The sequence below is a fragment of the Mesoplodon mirus genome (genome assembly GCF_964341445.2).
Source record: "Mesoplodon mirus genome assembly, chromosome: 3".
Lineage (NCBI taxonomy): Eukaryota > Metazoa > Chordata > Mammalia > Artiodactyla > Ziphiidae > Mesoplodon > Mesoplodon mirus.
The window spans coordinates 18,177,521-18,193,924 of NC_138978.1; the positions used below are offsets into that span (position 1 = coordinate 18,177,521).

The window sequence follows — 16,404 nt, forward strand, 5'->3', positions numbered from 1 at the left end:
TTTTATGGTACGCGGGCCTCTCACTGTTGTGGCCTCTCCCATTGTGGAGCACAGGCTCTGGACACACAGGCTCTGGACGCACAGGCTCAGTGGCTATGGCTCACGGGCCCAGCCGCTCCGCGGCATGTGGGATCTTCCCGGACCGGGGCACGAACCCGTGTCCCCTGCATCAGCAGGCGGACTCTCAACCACTGCGCCACCAGGGAAGCCCGTATTTTTAGTTTTTTAAGAAACCTCCGTACTGTTCCCCATAGTGGCTATATCAATTTACATTCCCACCAACAGTGTAAGAGGGTTCCCTTTTCTCCACACCCTCTCCAGCATTTGTTGTTTGTAGATTTTCTGTTGATGCCCATTCTAACTGGTGTGAGGTGATACCTCATTGTGGTTTTGATTTGCATTTCTCTAATAATTAGTGATGTTGAGCAGCCTTTCATGTGCTTCTTGGCCATCTGTATGTCTTCTTTGGAGAAGTGTCTATTTAGGTGTTCTGCCCAATTTTGGATTGGGTTGTTTGTTTTTTTAATATTGAGCTGCATGAGCTGTTTATATATTTTGGAGATTAATCCTTTGTCCATTGATTCGTTTGCAAATATTTTCTCCCATTCTGAGGGTTGTCTTTTTTTCTTGTTTGTAGTTTCCTTTGCTATGCAAAAGCTTTTAAGTTTCATTAGGTCCCATTTGTTTATTTTTGTTTTTATTTCCATTAATCTAGGAGGTGGATCAAAAAAGATCTTGCTGTGATTTATGTCAAAGAGTGTTCTTCCTATGTTTTTCTCTAAGGGTTTTATAGTGTCCTGTTTTACATTTAGGTCTCTAATCCATTTTGAGTTTATTTTTGTGTATGGTGTTAGGGAGTGTTCTAATTTCATTCTTTTACATGTAGCTGTCCAGTTTTCCCAGCACCACTTACTGAAGAGACTGTCTTTTCTCCATTGGATATCCTTGCCTCCTTTGTCATAGATTAGGTGACCATATGTGTGGGTTTATCTCTGGGCTTTCTATCCTGTTCCATTGATCTATATTTCTGTTTTTGTGCCAACATCATATTGTCTTGATTACTGTAGCTTTGTAGTATAGTCTGAAGTCTGGGAGCCTGATTCCTCCAGCTCTGTTCTTTTCCCTCAAGACTGCTTTGGCTATTTGGGGTCTTTTGTGTCTCCATACAAATTTTAAGATTTTTTGTTCTAGTTCTGTAAAAAATGCCATTGGTAATTTGATAGGGATTGCATTGAATCTGTAGATTGCTTGGGTAGTATAGTCATTTTCACAATAATGATTCTTCAAATCCAAGAACATGGTATATCTCTCCACCTCTTTGTATCATCTTTAATTTCTTTCATCAGTGTCTTATAGTTTTCTGCATACAGGTCTTTTGTCTCCCTAGGTAGGTTTATTCCTAGGTATTTTATTCTTTTAGTTGCAATGGTAAATGGGAGTGTTTGGTGTTGATTATAGCAAAGCACACTTCATAATATAACAAGCATCTGTTAATCTATCAAAAAGAATGAACAAATGCTAACATTTTTGGTCATGTTTTCTTTAGTTTTTTTTCGGCCATGACACGAGGCTTGCTGGGATCTTGGATCCCCGACCAGGGATCGAACCCAGCCCCAGAAGTGAAAGTGCTGAGTCCTAACCACTGGACTGCCAGGGAATTCCCTAGATTTTAAAAAATTATTCTATTCTATTCTGTTTTATTTTATTATTGAAGTGCAGTTGATTTACAATCCTGTGCCAATCTCTGCTGTACAGCAAAGTGATTCAGTTATACATATATAGACGTTCTTTTTATATATTCTTTTCCATTATGGTTTATCACAGGATATTGAATACAGTTCCCTGTGCTATACATTAGGGCCTTATTCTTTATCCATTCTAAATGTAAAAGTTTGCATCTACCAACCCCAAACTCCCAGTCCATCCCTTTCCCTCCCCCTAGTTTTCTGTGTTTTAAATAAAGGAATCAAACTGAAAGAGCTAAAGCAGAGGGACTAATATTCTATTTCACTATGTACTTTTAATTTTCACAAAGCTAAAAATTATCAGCCACCTCCTCTGCGCAAAATGGTTTAAATACTCATCCCATGTATATCTCCACTACCCCAGTTTCATAGCAGCAGAGAAATGAAGAGGCTTTGCCAAGGTCACAGAGCAAGTAGCAGAATCAGGATTATGACCCCAGGTCACTGCGCTCCAAAGTGAGTTCCACATAGCACTTCTCAGTTTTGCTGTTGCTCACATCAAAAATCCCTGGGCTGAAGGAGTTACTGAAGAGCTGAATGCATTCCCGTTGTACAGATGGGAACATTGAGGCCAATAGCCAGCATTGAAACAGCACTTTACAGGTGACACCAACAACCCTGTAAGTGGGTGCTGTATTGTTCTGCTAGTTATTGCAGAGGAGAAAACAGTGGCCCAAGGAGATGGAGTCGCCAACCCTAAGTCCACAGAGCTGGTTAGCAGTGGAGCTGGGATCCCATGTCTGGTCTTTCTGGTTCTCTGCGCAGTGCTTGGTATCCTGTTCCTTGAGGCACAATAGAAATTGTCACAGTGGTGCAGGTGGCGCTGGGAGGGAGAACAGTCCTCTTCCTGCTGCATAGACCCATCTGCAGGCAGGGCTGGGATTCTGGGTGCCAAATAGTGGTTTGGGGGGAGCATGGGGGTGTGCAGGGTCTTGAAGATTCTCTGCCTTGGGCATCATTGGGCAGACCCGAGTTTCAGTTCCACTTGATCACTAGCTGCTGGTGACCTTCAGTGAGGCCCTTGGCCTCTCTGAGCCCCAGTTTAACACCTACCTCTTAGCATTATTGTATTGATAGGAATAGTATAATAAAGTTCCTGGAACACAGCAGGAACCTTAAACATGGGAGGTATTATTTTCCTGCTTCTGTGGAGGGGAAAAGACCCCGTTCTACCCTAGATTCCCTTTACATTCCTCTCCATTTCCTTTTTTTTTTCTACAGCAATTATCACTCTACGACTACTTTAAATGTTTATTATGCTTATTATTGTATGTCTCCTTCCAATAGACTGTAAATTCAATGAAGTTGGATCTTTGTTTTGGTTACTGTAGTGTCCAGATTGGGCAAAACAGTGCCTGACACCTCGTAGGTGCTCAGTATAAATGTTTGTTGAATCCACGATATCAAACTGTGACATGTCAGGTAGAGACCCTTCTTAGTTCCGGTTGCGGGTGGGTGGAATACACAGCAGCGTTGCACAGGGTGTGTCCCGCCCCACCCCTCTACCTGCAGTGACTCCACCCGACCTGGCCAGGGGATTCCCCAATCTGTTCCCACTCTTGGGTAGACTGGGAGTGCCAACACCTCGGGGTCTTCATCCTTAGCACCTGGAGCTGTCGGGGGGCAGGATGGTTTCTGCTCGGAAGGATTGTGAGGGGGAGGTAGCCATCTGTTTAAAGGTTTGAAGGAAGTATTATATAGGCTATGGCATATTATATACAATAGATATGTGCGTGTGTGTAGTATTATATATGTGTACCTATATGTCAAGCGATCTGCCCGATACCTCCCAGCGGGCTCCCCCTGGTAGCGGGTAGGCAGCCCCGCAATGGGGAGCAGTCCTGGGTGAAGGCGGGCCACAGCCCCCTCCTCTGAGATCCTCCTGCGCCCCGTGTGGGTGGGGAGGGGCATGCGGGGGGTGGAGGCTGCTAGAGCTGAGAGGCGACCTGGCGCAGCCAGAGCGCTCGGATCATCCCTCTGCAGGCCTGGGGGTACCAGGAACCCCGCCCGCCTGGGAGTCCCAGGCTCGGCTCTCCCCGCCCACCGCGGGGCTGGGCGCAGGCTCCGCGGCGCGGGGACCGCGCGCTCCTGGAAGCAGCCACCGCTCTTCCGTGCGCGCCGGCCCCTCGCGGAGTCTCCTGGTTCCTGGGCGCCTGCCCGGCCCGCGGCCGCTTCTTCCTCTCCTGGCCCCGCGGCTCCTGTCGCAGTCGCCGGCGGCGGAGCAGCGCTCAGCGCCCCAGGTACCGAGCGCGGGAGGGAGCAGGGCCGGCGACCCGCGGCCGGGCGGAGAAGGGGCGGAGGCGCGTCCGCTGCTCCTTCTCTCTCCTTGCGGGCCAGCCCGGCATCCTCCCTCTCGCCGCGGGGACGTGTCCGCCCGAGCCCGGGGTGCCTCTGCGCTGGCTCTGAGACCTGCCTTCCCCGCTGGGGGCTTTGCTCTGGCCCGTGGACACCCCCACCCTGCGACCCCCAGCACCACGGCTCCCCACCTGGCGCACCCTCCCTACGCCCACCTGCCGCGGGGCGGCCTGGATAGCGCCCACTCGCCCTGGGCTCCCACCTCCCCGGGTCCCTGCCCTCGACCCATCTTACCGCCCGCCCCCTCTAGGGGCTCTCCTCCCACCCGGCCAAACGCCCAGACTCAGCGTCCCGGTCCTCCTGACTTTCCGCCCGCTCCTTCTGGAGGGCGCACCTCATCAGGTGCCCCCTCCCAGACTTCTTACCGGTTTGCTCCAGGTGTCCCTACATCACACCCGAGGACGCCCAAAGGCCCCCCCCTCCATCCTCTTCAGGTTGCTGCTCCTTGACCCAGAGCCCCATTCATACCTTCCCACCTGCGGCCCCAGGGGGTGGTCTGTTCTCACCGACTACGCCCACCCAGCCTCTGCACCTGCAGGTCCCTCTCTCCGTCTTCCCGCCCACCCTACCTCGTCCTCCGGACCCCTTTCGGGCCTCACGTGCTCGCCCTCCGCCCTCATGGTCCCAGAGCAGGGCCCCGCCAACAACAGCGCCCCGGACTGGGAGTCGGGGCCGCCATCGGAGCCGGGGGGCAGCGGCTGGGTGGCGGCCGCGCTGTGTGTGGTCATCGCGCTGACGGCGGCGGCCAACTCGCTGCTCATCGCGCTTATCTGCACGCAGCCCACGCTGCGCAACACGTCCAACTTCTTCCTGGTGTCGCTCTTCACGTCGGACCTGATGGTGGGGCTGGTGGTGATGCCGCCGGCCATGCTGAATGCGTTGTACGGGCGCTGGGTGCTGGCGCGGGGCCTCTGCCTGCTCTGGGCCGCCTTCGACGTGATGTGCTGCAGCGCCTCCATCCTCAACCTCTGCCTGATCAGCCTGGACCGCTACCTGCTCATCCTCTCGCCGCTGCGCTACAAGCTGCGCATGACGCCCCCGCGCGCTCTGGCGCTGGTCCTGAGCGCCTGGAGCCTGGCCGCGCTCGCCTCCTTCCTGCCCCTGCTGCTGGGCTGGCACGAGTTGGGCCGCGCGCGGGCGCCCGCCCCGGGCCAGTGCCGCCTGCTGGCCAGCCTGCCCTTCGTCCTGGTGGCGTCGGGCCTCACCTTCTTCCTGCCCTCGGGCGCCATCTGCTTCACCTACTGCAGGATCCTGCTGGCCGCCCGCAAGCAGGCCGTGCAGGTGGCCTCCCTCACCACCGGCATGGCCGTCCAGGCCTTGGAGACGCTGCAGGTACCCGGGGCGCGCAGGGAGACCCGGGCTTGTGGGATGGAGAAGAATGAGCAGCCATTGGGTGCCCGCTAGGCATCCGCCATGTAATATACAATTGCTGACGACCTCCGATTGGTCATTCCCAGTTCCCACCTTTCTTCTGAACTCCAGACTCAATGTCCAACTGTCCACAGGACGCTCCAGGATGTGGGGCAGTCTTCTCGAAGGTAACATGTGCAACAGGGAATTCACGGGGTCCCAACTCTCCCCACCTGCTCGTCCCCCCGTCGTCCCCATCATGGCAAATGGCACCATCATGGCATCGCACGCCAGAAACTTAAGAACAGTTTCTCTCCCTCATGCTCATGGGATTCATTTGCAAGGCCTGTTGGTGCTGCCTCTAAACATGTGTCATCTCCAAGGCCACCTTCCTGATCCAAGCCACCATGGCTTCTTACCTGGGAGCCTTTGAGAGGCTCCTGCTGGCTCCCCCTGCCTCCACGCCAGACTCACTCCTATCCATTTTCTGCAAAAACAAAAACAGAAGCGTGATCACCTCACTCCCTTGCTACAAACCCTTCAGTGGCTCCCCATTGCTCTCAAGATAAAGGGGAGACCTGTGTCAGGATCTGGCCTCGGGAGCCGGTCCTGACCACCTCTCCAGCTGCACCTCTTCCCCTCCCCGCCCCTTTCTCTGCAGCAGTCCTGTGGCCCTTCTGACAGTCCTAGTAGGCACCAGACTGATTCTGTGCTCAGGTCTTTGCACTGGAATGTTCTTCCCCTGGGGCCGCCCTTGCCTGACTGAGACTCTTCTTCAGCTCACAGGTCACCCCTTCCCAGAGGCCCTCCCTGACCACACTGTCTGCAGACCTCCCTGCCCTCCCCCACCCTTTTATTCTTGATCCCGATCCCCAGTTTATTTGTTGATTTGTTCATTGTCTGTCTTCCCCACTAGAGTGTAAGCCCCCACGAGGGCTGGGTGTGTCTGAGTGAGTTTTGATCTGCACTGTGCATAGTAGGTGCTCACTGATTACCTGTGAACGGGGTCGGTGCTCTTTGCTCAAGGTCTGCAGTGCCTAGAGTGGAGTGGGTCACACGGTGCCCGAGTCCTATTGTTCATGCCAAGGGATGGGACTTTAGACTGACCAGGGCTGAGCCCTAGAGAATTAGGCCACAGGCCCCCAAGAGGATCCCAGATGGGCTCACCAGTGTCATCTTGGTCTATCCTCAGGTGGAGGAGGTGCCTGCAGGATGGGAGGTACCTGGGGGGGGGTCACTGGATAGATGGGGGCTGAGAGGCTAACACCCTGGTCGGCAGCACCCCCCAGAGCGGCTTACCTGTGTCATCCCAGCAGTGAGGCCCATCAAGTAGGAGGACAGGGTCTTGGGTGGACAGGAGGAATGTTCTTTCTCACTGGAGAACATTCTTTTTTTTTTTTTTTTAATCTTTATTGGAATATAACTGCTTTACAATAGTGTGTTAGTTTCTGCTTTATAACAAAGTGAATCAGTTATACATATACATATGTTCCCATATCTCTTCCCTCTTGCATCTCCCTCCCTCCCACCCTCCCCATCCCACCCCTCTAGGTGGTCACAAAGCACCCAGCTGATCTCCCCGCGTACTCACTGGAGAACGCCCTTGAGCCTCAGCAGGTGGCTGTGACCCTGACTTGGTTCTGCAGCTGTAGGGCAGCTGCGCTGGGCCATCCATCCTCTCTCCCTGGGTTCTTGTAAAGGAGCGTTTCCCAGACTTCAGGCGTTTGAGAACTGCCTTGTGGTATCTGCCTTGCTACCCCTCCACCCACCCTCACGCACTCCTCAAGGCTCTGCATCCTTATGTACTTAGCACTTCCTTGGAGTCATCTCATTTATCTTTTTCCTTCCATGAATTTATTTAGAAAGAAAACTTCTTTTCTCTTCCGGAAATGGGCAGTCAGTATCCGTGCCACAGATAGAAGGTGATCACAAACACGACCTCGCTGAGGCTGCCGAAGCACCAGCAGCGTTACTGAAGCCCAGCTTGGATGGCTGGGGATGCTGAGCCTGAGGTCTGCTTTCTCTCTGTTAGATGTTGGAGGGATGTTAAAGACACAGTACCACTGACATGAGGCTTTCTCTTGATGTAACCAGAAGAGCTGGGAGGGAACTCTAAAGGCCTATGCTCCCACTCTGTGACTCAGTTATTTTATAGGGTGTCCATTTACCCCCAAGGGTATCTCCAATTCTCACACTCTGGGGAGCTCTGCCCCAGTGACTAAGGAGGTGAGAAGTTGGCCGGCCTTGGTCTGGATTCTCGGTTCCAGCAATGTCTGTGATGCATAGATTTTCTTTCCATGAAGCTAACTGGCCAGGATTGTACCTGAGACTCTGGCCTCAGCACCTGGGCAGGTGTCCCCCAAGTGCTAACAGCTGCAGCCCCACAGCCTGTGAGCGATCTCTACCTGCCGGGCACTGAGCTAAGCGAATCCCCCGAACACCCAACGGGGCAAGTAATCATCATCCCTGTTTGACATCTGGGGAAACCGAGGGGAGGTGACTTGCCCAGGGTTGCACAGCTGGTTAGTGAGGTTCCAGCTCAGGTCTGGCTGATGCCAACGCCTGGATCTGAGCGTTGTGCTGCCTGTGGGCAGTGACACACTCTTAAAACATTGACCTCAGGGACGCCACCCGGTGTGAGACCCTCCACGCCACCGGCTGTGCCTTCTCAGTCTCCTCTACTGGGTCCTCTTGCTCCACCACCATCCGAGACATCCCCCGGCCTCAGTCCTCTGACCTCCTTTCTCTTTCCCCACATTCACTCAGTGAGCTGGTCTTGTGCCATGACCAGAAGTACCACCTACACGCTGATGACTTCCAGCCTGGGCCACTTACTTACCACTGCCCGCAACAGAACTCCGGATTTTCCAGGCTCCAGACATAGTCCCTCCCTTGTCTTCCTCATGTTGACTAACTGATATGAGTTGCTCAGGCCAGGAACCTTGGAGGCAGCCTGGATGCCTCTCTTTTTCTCACACTGCACGCCCAGTGTGCTTTCTGCGTTCAAAACACTTCTCATGTCTCGGTTGCCTCCCTCAGTCCCCTGGGCTTCTGATGCCTGGGTTATTGCAGTGATCACCCACTGGCTTCCTGAGCCCATCCTTGCTCCCTTTTGATCTTACACAGCAGCCACAGCGATCCCTTTAAAATGCAGGTCCTGGGAATTCCCTGGCGGTCCAGTGGTTAGGACTTGGCACTTTCACTGCAAGCTGTGAGGCATGGCCAAAAAAAAAAAAAAAAAAAAAAGAAAAAAAAAAGCAGGCCCTGTTATGTCATTCCTCTGCTCCTTCTATGGCCTCCTTGCCTTCCACCACCCTCCGCACTCCTTCTATGTCAGCTCCCCTGGCCCCCTTGTTATTCCTTGAACACACCAAGCACACTTCTGCCTCAGGACCTTTGCACTTGCTGCTCCCTCTGCCTGAAGTGCCGTTTCCTCACATCTCTGCATGGTTCTCCCCCTAACTTCCATCACTTTCTTCTGGCCTCTGCTTGGCTGTCTTCCCTAATCACTTCATCAAGAGTAGTAACGGCCATACTTGTCCAGATCCCGTCCAGTCCTAATTTCCTAAGTTATTCTCAGCAACAAATACCATCGCCTGACATATTATATACTTTCCCATTTACTGTTTGACTGTTTATTTCCTCCTACTAGAATGTAAGTTCTATGAGGGTGAGGACTTGTCTCGATTGCTATATTCCCAGCACCTAAAACAGTGCCTGGCGTGTCATGAGTGGTCAGTGCACGGTGGTGAGAGAAATGAAATGAACAACAGTGCTTCACCGAGCCAGGGCTTCAATCCCAACTCACATCTCTCCCTTTTCTCCCACTTTTAGAAGCAGTTCTTGTAGCCAATGAATCCTGCACTTTTTAGTACATTGATTCACTTCCTTGGTACTGTGTTGAGTACCTCCCTTGTGCTGTGGTTGCAGGGATGAGTGGGTCTGAGAAGATCCTGCCCTGTTGGAATCTACTTTCTAGCTGGAGAGAGAGACACTGACCACGAAACCCTGTCATGATGAGGGTTCTGGAGCTTATAAGAAGGGTGCCTCTGCCAGTAAACATTCAGGGTCTATTACTCCCTGTGCATACGTTTGCAAACTGAAGCGAGGAAGTCACGAAACCAAAGGCTGGGAGGAGTCTTCATGGGTCCTTTAGCTGGCAGAATAACCCGCAGCCTCTCAAGCCAGAAATGTGTTTGTGCAAATTCTTCCTACTTTCTGGGAAGCCTTTTCTCTTTATTTGAATGAGACAGTGTCAGACTCTACCATTTCCCTTGCTTCCAAACCCACTCAGATCCTAAGCAAGCCTTCTGCAGGGCAATTTTCCTTATTGTCTGGAGAACTGCCTGCATTTGGGGAATTGGCTTCTGGGACGCTGCCTCTACTCCGGCCTCCTGGATTGTGACCCACTTCCCCCAGCCAAGCTGGCCCGCCCCAGAGTCCAGCAGCATCCAGTCTGGGGACGGAGGCATTCTCATTGCCTGGACCTAAAGGAACTGATGAGAATGAACAGAACTTGGGGGGTGTGTTTGGCCCCTTTCCTCCTCTTTCCAGCCCCACTGAACCCTTAGCTCCTTCTCCGATCCAGCCTCTAGCTTCCCCACAGAGGGGAGGGGGCTGGGCACCAGTCCCTGAAGTCCTGGCTCTTCTGGGGTTTCAGACAAGGGAGCTGAGCTGGCTGGAGCATCTTTCTATGCCTCTCTCCACCACATCTGCCTATTGATGTGAATGGCCTTTTAAAAAGCCACTGGTTGGCTCAGCGATTTCAATCAGGTCTTCCCAGCCCCAGGGGCTGTGAGAAAGAGTTCTGCTTAGAGGCCAGGCAGGGCATATGGGCTGGGGTTGGAGAGAGGGCTGTGAGAGGTGGTGGTGGTGCCAACGTGAGATGCCGCCAGGGCAGGAGTGTGTGTGTGTGTGTGTGTGTGTGTGTGTGTGTGTGTGTGTGTGAAAGGTGGGTGCCCATGTGGGGATGGGACGCATCCTTGGGGGGTTCCAGAGGGACCAGTGCGGGTGCTCAGCCTGCTGGGGAGCAGCAGGAGGCTCAGCTGGGAGTTCCTGCGTTCTTAGTCTCTTTCTCTCTCTGCCAGCGTTCCTGTGGTCAAAACCCTTTCCCTATCCTCTTCCTCTCCACCTCATCTTTTCCCCTTCTCTACCCCCCTCCCTCCGTTCTAGCTCACCCCTCTCTTCCTTCCTTCTGCACCCCATATCTTCCTTCTCTCCCTCAATTTCTCCTCCTTTTCCTCCTCCCCCAGCTTTTTCACCCTCCATCACCCAGCTATGCATCATTCTGTCCTAGTGATCCACCTTCCCTTCCATCTCTGCTTCCTCCTCCACAGAGGAGGCTGTGATCACAGAAATATCTTGGAGGGGGAGGAGGGGGCTGAGTGGGAGAGGCTGGCAGAGAAGCAGAGCTGAGCATGACAGCCTTGGCTGCTGCTCAGAACGAGGTTGCCTGGTGCAGCTGGGGCAGGGCACAGGAGCTTGTGCGTCTGGCCGAGCACGGGTTCAAATCCTGCCTCTTTCCCGTCGCAGCTGGATGACTTTGGACGCGTCACTCACCTCCCTCTATCTCAGGGGTAATGCTATTTATCATTTGAGGCTGTTTGAAGAATCAATGAGATGATATATATAAACCTGGCGCATAGTAGGTGCTTGACAAATGTTAATTCCTATCCTTTCCTCTTGATGGTAAAAAGGCACGGTTCTGGGGAGCTCACCCTTTTGAGACTTTCTAGGGAGAGAAATCACCCTCACTGCTATCAGCAGCCTCATCACCATTAGGAAGGAGCTGAGGTGAACACAAATAACAATAAACAACAAGGTAACAATCACACGGTACTTACTATGTGCCAGGCACTGTTCAAGTAACTTTCTATTATCTTTTTTTTTTTTTTTTGTACGCGGGCCTCTCACTACTGTGGCTTCTCCCATTGCGGAGCACAGGCTCCGGACACGCAGGCTCAGCGGCCATGGCTCATGGGCCTAGCTGCTCCGCGGCATGTGGGATCCTCCCGGACCAGGGCACAAACCCGTGTCCCCTGCATCAGCAGGCGGACTCTCAACCACTGCACCACCAGGGAAGCCCTCTATTATCTTATTTAACCCTTACTACAATCCTACGAGGTAGATGCGATTGTAATTGCCATTTTACAGATGAGAAGGCTGAGGCATAGAGAGGTAAAGTACCTTGCTTAAGTTCACTCAGCTAGTTAGTAACAGAGCCATGACTTAAACCAGGCAGTCTGGCTCTAGGGTCTATCCTATTACCCTCACACTATGATTAGTTGATTGTACAAATTTGAAAGTACACGAGGGAATACGTAAGTAACTTTAAAATGAAAATTCATCAATAACGATAAAATAAAAGACCTCTCTGACCTCATCCAATCACCTCCCACTCCTAGGTCTCTCAGTGTCTTTCCGGTTCTTTTTCTGTGTGTTTCCATATTTGTTTATGTACCTAAAGAAACTTAGTGCCTTGCGCTATGTATTTTTTTAAACAAAGGGAATCATGCTGTATCTCTTGTTTGTACAACTTGCCGTTATCACTGGATACTGTGTCGTGGAGATCCTTCCATGTGATCAATTCATTCTTTTAAACAGATGTGTTGCATTCTATAGTGGTAATGTACCAGGGTTTATTTAGCCACTCTCCTTTTGATGGACTTTTGGGCTGTTTCCCATTTTTTTCCTATCACAAATGGTGCTGTGGTACACATTCTTGTCCAAGCCAAGTGTAGAGACACAGGTACGGGTTTTTATGGACATAAGGACCTGTAAGCGGACTTGCCTCCTGGAAGGGCGCTGCCAGATTGTCCTCCAGTAGCTGCCCTCTGACAGTGACAAATGCCACAGACATGTATAAGGGACATGCAAACAACAGAACGTGCCATGGGGCCATGAGGTGGCTACAGGGCAGAGAGAAGTGGGAAGGGTGAGGCTGGCATCAGCCAGAACCCAGAGTGTGGCCTGGCGGTTGCCATTGGCTTCTGCTCCATGAGGGCCTCCAGTGACAGTGGTGGGGTTTTACTTGGGGGTGCCACCCTCCAAAATGGAAACAGCCTGGTGAAGTGCACTTTCTGGAGCCAGAGATGACTTTGATCCCCTAACTCAGCACTTGTCTGCTGTGTGACTCCTGGAAAGTTACTTTGCCTCTCTGAACCTCATCTGCAAGATGGAGATTATAATACCTTCCTCCCATAAAGACTCAGTGGCAGAATGAACATCAACTGCTGATGCATAGTAAGTGCTCGATAAGTGGGGATGATCACTTGGGGTCACTGGTACTTTTGTTTGAGGCTTTGTACTGGCACAATGTGACCTTGGGAAGGTTCCCCTACCATCTCTGAGCCTCAATTCCTTCTCTCGTCCCTCTTGCTTGTGTTCTTGGGTCAACTCTTTGGGGAGAAGAGGAGAAAGAGAAATACAGGTTGGTTCCTAGGAAGACTAGAGAGGGACTCTCAGATCATGGTTAGTCCCTCTGGATCACCCTCCCCTGATGACTGCTCCAAAATGTCTCCCTGAGTGCCTTGGTATCCTAGTGCCCTAGAGCTCTAGCAAGATCACAGCTGTCTTTTGCCCCCTCCCCAGGTCTTCAGGGGCCAGGGGGTACCTGTGTGGCTAGGGCTTTCTGGAGACGGTGTCTCCCTCTTCCCCATATGTCTGTCCCCACTGGTGGCAGCAATTCAAAGTCACGGCAGATCCTAGGAGATTCTTTTGGGGAAGCAGGAGCCTCTCCCTCCAGGTTGAACAGGTTGGCCCATGGGAGCCATATAGAGTTCACTCTGGAGAAGAGAAAATGAGAAGGAGAGAGAAAAGCAGATCCTCTTTTTCTTCCTTGCCATACCATAGTGGGTCAGAGCATTTGTCCTGACATCTGGGCTGCTTTGGAAAGCTCAAGCTGCTGGCAGAAAAACAGGGCTCCTGAAGGTGCTAAAAACTCCCCCAACCTCATACTCATACTGCTGAATCGACATCAGGGCTGCTATGTATTTACACTTAATCTATGTCGGGCACTGTGCATGCATGTATATCCACAGGTTCAAAGCAACTCCATAAGGTGAGTATTTTCTCCCATTTTACAGATGTGGAAACAGAGACTGTCAAGATCACAGGGCGAGTAAGTGGCAGAGGCATGATTTGAAGCCAGATCACTTGTCTTAAAACAAGCTCTTGCCTCTGCTCAATGCTGCCCCACCAAGACAGAAGGGAGAAATCAAGGGCCTCTTTTAGGCTGCTCTGGGTCTCTTTGGTATTTGTCTAACCAGATTTCACTTGGAGAAACACATCGAAGGGTGGGAGTTGCAGTGTGCCTGTCTCCCCTCTCCTGCCCACTGCCATTCCAGATCCTATAGAAAGATATTGTAGGTATGCAGCTGGGTTTTCAGCACCATGGACAGTAACCAAGCCTGGCTACCCTGAGGAGGCGGGGAGAGAAAAAGGGCTGGGAGGGGAACGGGGTAGGGGGTTCGGCTTTGGTGCTCGCAGGGCTGACACAACTTGGCTTTGCCTCCTCCACCCCATTTTCATCTGTGAAGGTTGCCTGGGAATCTGGTTCCCTTCCTGCCTCCTTCTCTTTCATCTTCCCATACCCAAGCTATCTTTGGTTGCCTCAAGAGCAAAGCTGGGCTCTCATGCAGTTTAGGAAATGTTGGGGGGAAATCCCTGGCTTTCAAAGCCCAGGTATATTCCCAGGCAGCCCACATACCCCTTCATAATTCAATAAATTGTGCGCACCTCTGCATACCAGTATTTACTTTAAAAATTGTCCAGATTGATGGCTCTTGCCTTGTGGAAAGCTGATATATGAAAATCCAAACTGATTACAATACATGGTTCAGAGGAGGGCTTCACATTCCAGCTTTCATGGACCGCTAGGGGTTTCATGGATGGACTTCACCGTGGTCTCTGAACCCTCTGGACATGAGGGAACTTTTTTCTGTCTGTGTGTGTGTGTGTGTGTGTGTGTGTGTGTGTGTGTTTATAAAATTTTATAAGCTTTTTGTTTTCTGAGGAGTGGTTTTGTAGATTTCATTAGAGTCTCAGTGGGCTCACAAAGTTGAAAAAATTAAGAGAACCTCTGGGCTAATGGGTCATCTGGGATCAGAGAGCGTTTTTAATGTTTTGGGATGCCTGCGCTCCCGTTTGTAAAGTCACATTCTAACCCCTCATGCCGTGTTCCCCATGAAGCAGCTCCTAGTTTTTTCCTCCTTCTCTCCCCTAGTTCCCACTCACGGAGTCCACGTGTGGGAATGGAGATGTCTGTCAGCCCACAGTGAAATCTGTGTGTAAAATGCCAAGGTTGCTCGCATCCCTAGTAATTTATACAGATTTAATTGTACACATTTGTTTTGGGCACATATTTTAAAAAATGCACTTTATTTTGTGGAGTCTGAGAGTAGTGGTGCAGACAAAACCATCACTCCGAAATATAAAGAGAATCCATAGGCAAAGAGATTGCCAAGCCCTGGACAGCAACTGTCCTCTTTTGTCAGGTACTGTTCAATTACATCTAATTCTTGTAGTGCCAAAGTGCAGTGCAGGACAACACTGCCCCAAACACAAATCCAACAGTTCAGAAGACCCACACGCCTTGCAAAGGACAACATTTGACACTGGCCAACACACATGACCATGAGCCCCCAGCACCTAGGAAATCTGTGCTTCCTAGAGCTCCTTGTGAAGCGCTGGGTCAGGGTCATAGCTCGGTGCAGGACCAGGACCAAGGCTCCGTCTATTTCTGGAATCAGGGCTCAGTCTGATGCTAAAATTGGGCTCAGTCTGGTCCAGGGTTGAGGCTCGGTTTGAGATCTTGTTTATGTAAGGCTCAACCTATGGTAGGCATCAGGGGTTCAGGGCCATGAGTAGGGCTTAGCTTATTGCTGATGTCAGGGCTCAGCCTGAAGCCAAGGTCAAGGTTCAGTCGGGAGTCAGGGTCAGGCCTCAGTCTAGGACTACAATTGGAGCTCATTCAAGGGTCAGGGCTCAGTTTAATACTCGTACTAGGGCTCAGTCTAGAATTAGGAGTAAGGCTCAGTCTGTGGCTGGGAATAGGGTCAGACTGGGGTGCATTCTTCACTAAATCACGTGGCTTTCCTTTCTGCAGGTGCCTAGGACCCCATGCCCCAGGGTGGAGTCGGCTGACAGCAGGCGTCTAGCCACCAAGCACAGCAGGAAGGCCTTGAAGGCCAGCCTGACACTGGGCATCCTGCTAGGCATGTTCTTTGTGACCTGGTTGCCCTTCTTTGTGGTCAACATAGCCCAGGTAATGCTACCACAAGGGGCAGGTGAGTCCACGCCTTGTTGGGGAGGCCCTGAGCCCCACCCCTGCCCAGACCCGGGGAGGGAGGAGGGCGGGCTGCCTCTCCATGTGTTTATGTGTCTGTCCCATCCATGCTGGGTCGGGTGGCCTGCGTCCCTACTCCAGGACCAGGCATGACGTGCCCCGTCCCTCCAGGCCGTGTGCGACTGCATCTCCCCGGGGCTCTTCGATGTCCTCACGTGGCTGGGTTACTGCAACAGCACCATGAACCCCATCATCTACCCGCTCTTCATGCGGGACTTCAAGCGGGCCCTGGGCAGGTTCCTGCCGTGTCCCCACTGCCCCCGGGAGCACCAGCCCAGTCTTGCCTCGCCTTCCATGCGTACCTCTCACAGCGGCCCACGGCCGGGCCTGAGCCTGCAGCATGTGCTGCCACTGCCCCTGCTGCCGAGCTTGGACTCGGACTCGGACCCGGGCTCGGGGGGCTCCTCAGGCCTGCAACTCACGGCCCAGCTGCTGCTGCCTGGAGAGGCCACCCGGGACCCCCCGCCGCCTGCCAGGACCACTACCGCAGTCAGCTTCTTCAACATCGATCCTGCGGAGCCTGAGCTGCAGCTGCATCCGCTTGGTACCCCGAGGAACTGACACAGGCTTGGAGCGCTGGACTGGCTGGGACCAAGTCCCTGAGGCCTT

At 52.2% G+C, this 16,404-nt stretch overlaps 1 protein-coding gene across 1 annotated transcript; it reads left to right on the forward strand.

Moving 5' to 3' along the window:
* Positions 1-4,718: 4,718 nt before the first annotated feature.
* On the forward strand, positions 4,719-16,356 carry HTR6 (5-hydroxytryptamine receptor 6; the record flags this gene model as incomplete). The annotated part of the gene is made up of 3 exons (XM_082615210.1): positions 4,719-5,432; positions 15,556-15,714; positions 15,907-16,356. The coding sequence occupies 3 exons, from the start codon at positions 4,719-4,721 to the stop codon at positions 16,354-16,356; spliced, it is 1,323 nt and encodes a 440-aa protein (XP_082471336.1).
* Positions 16,357-16,404: the final 48 nt, after the last annotated feature.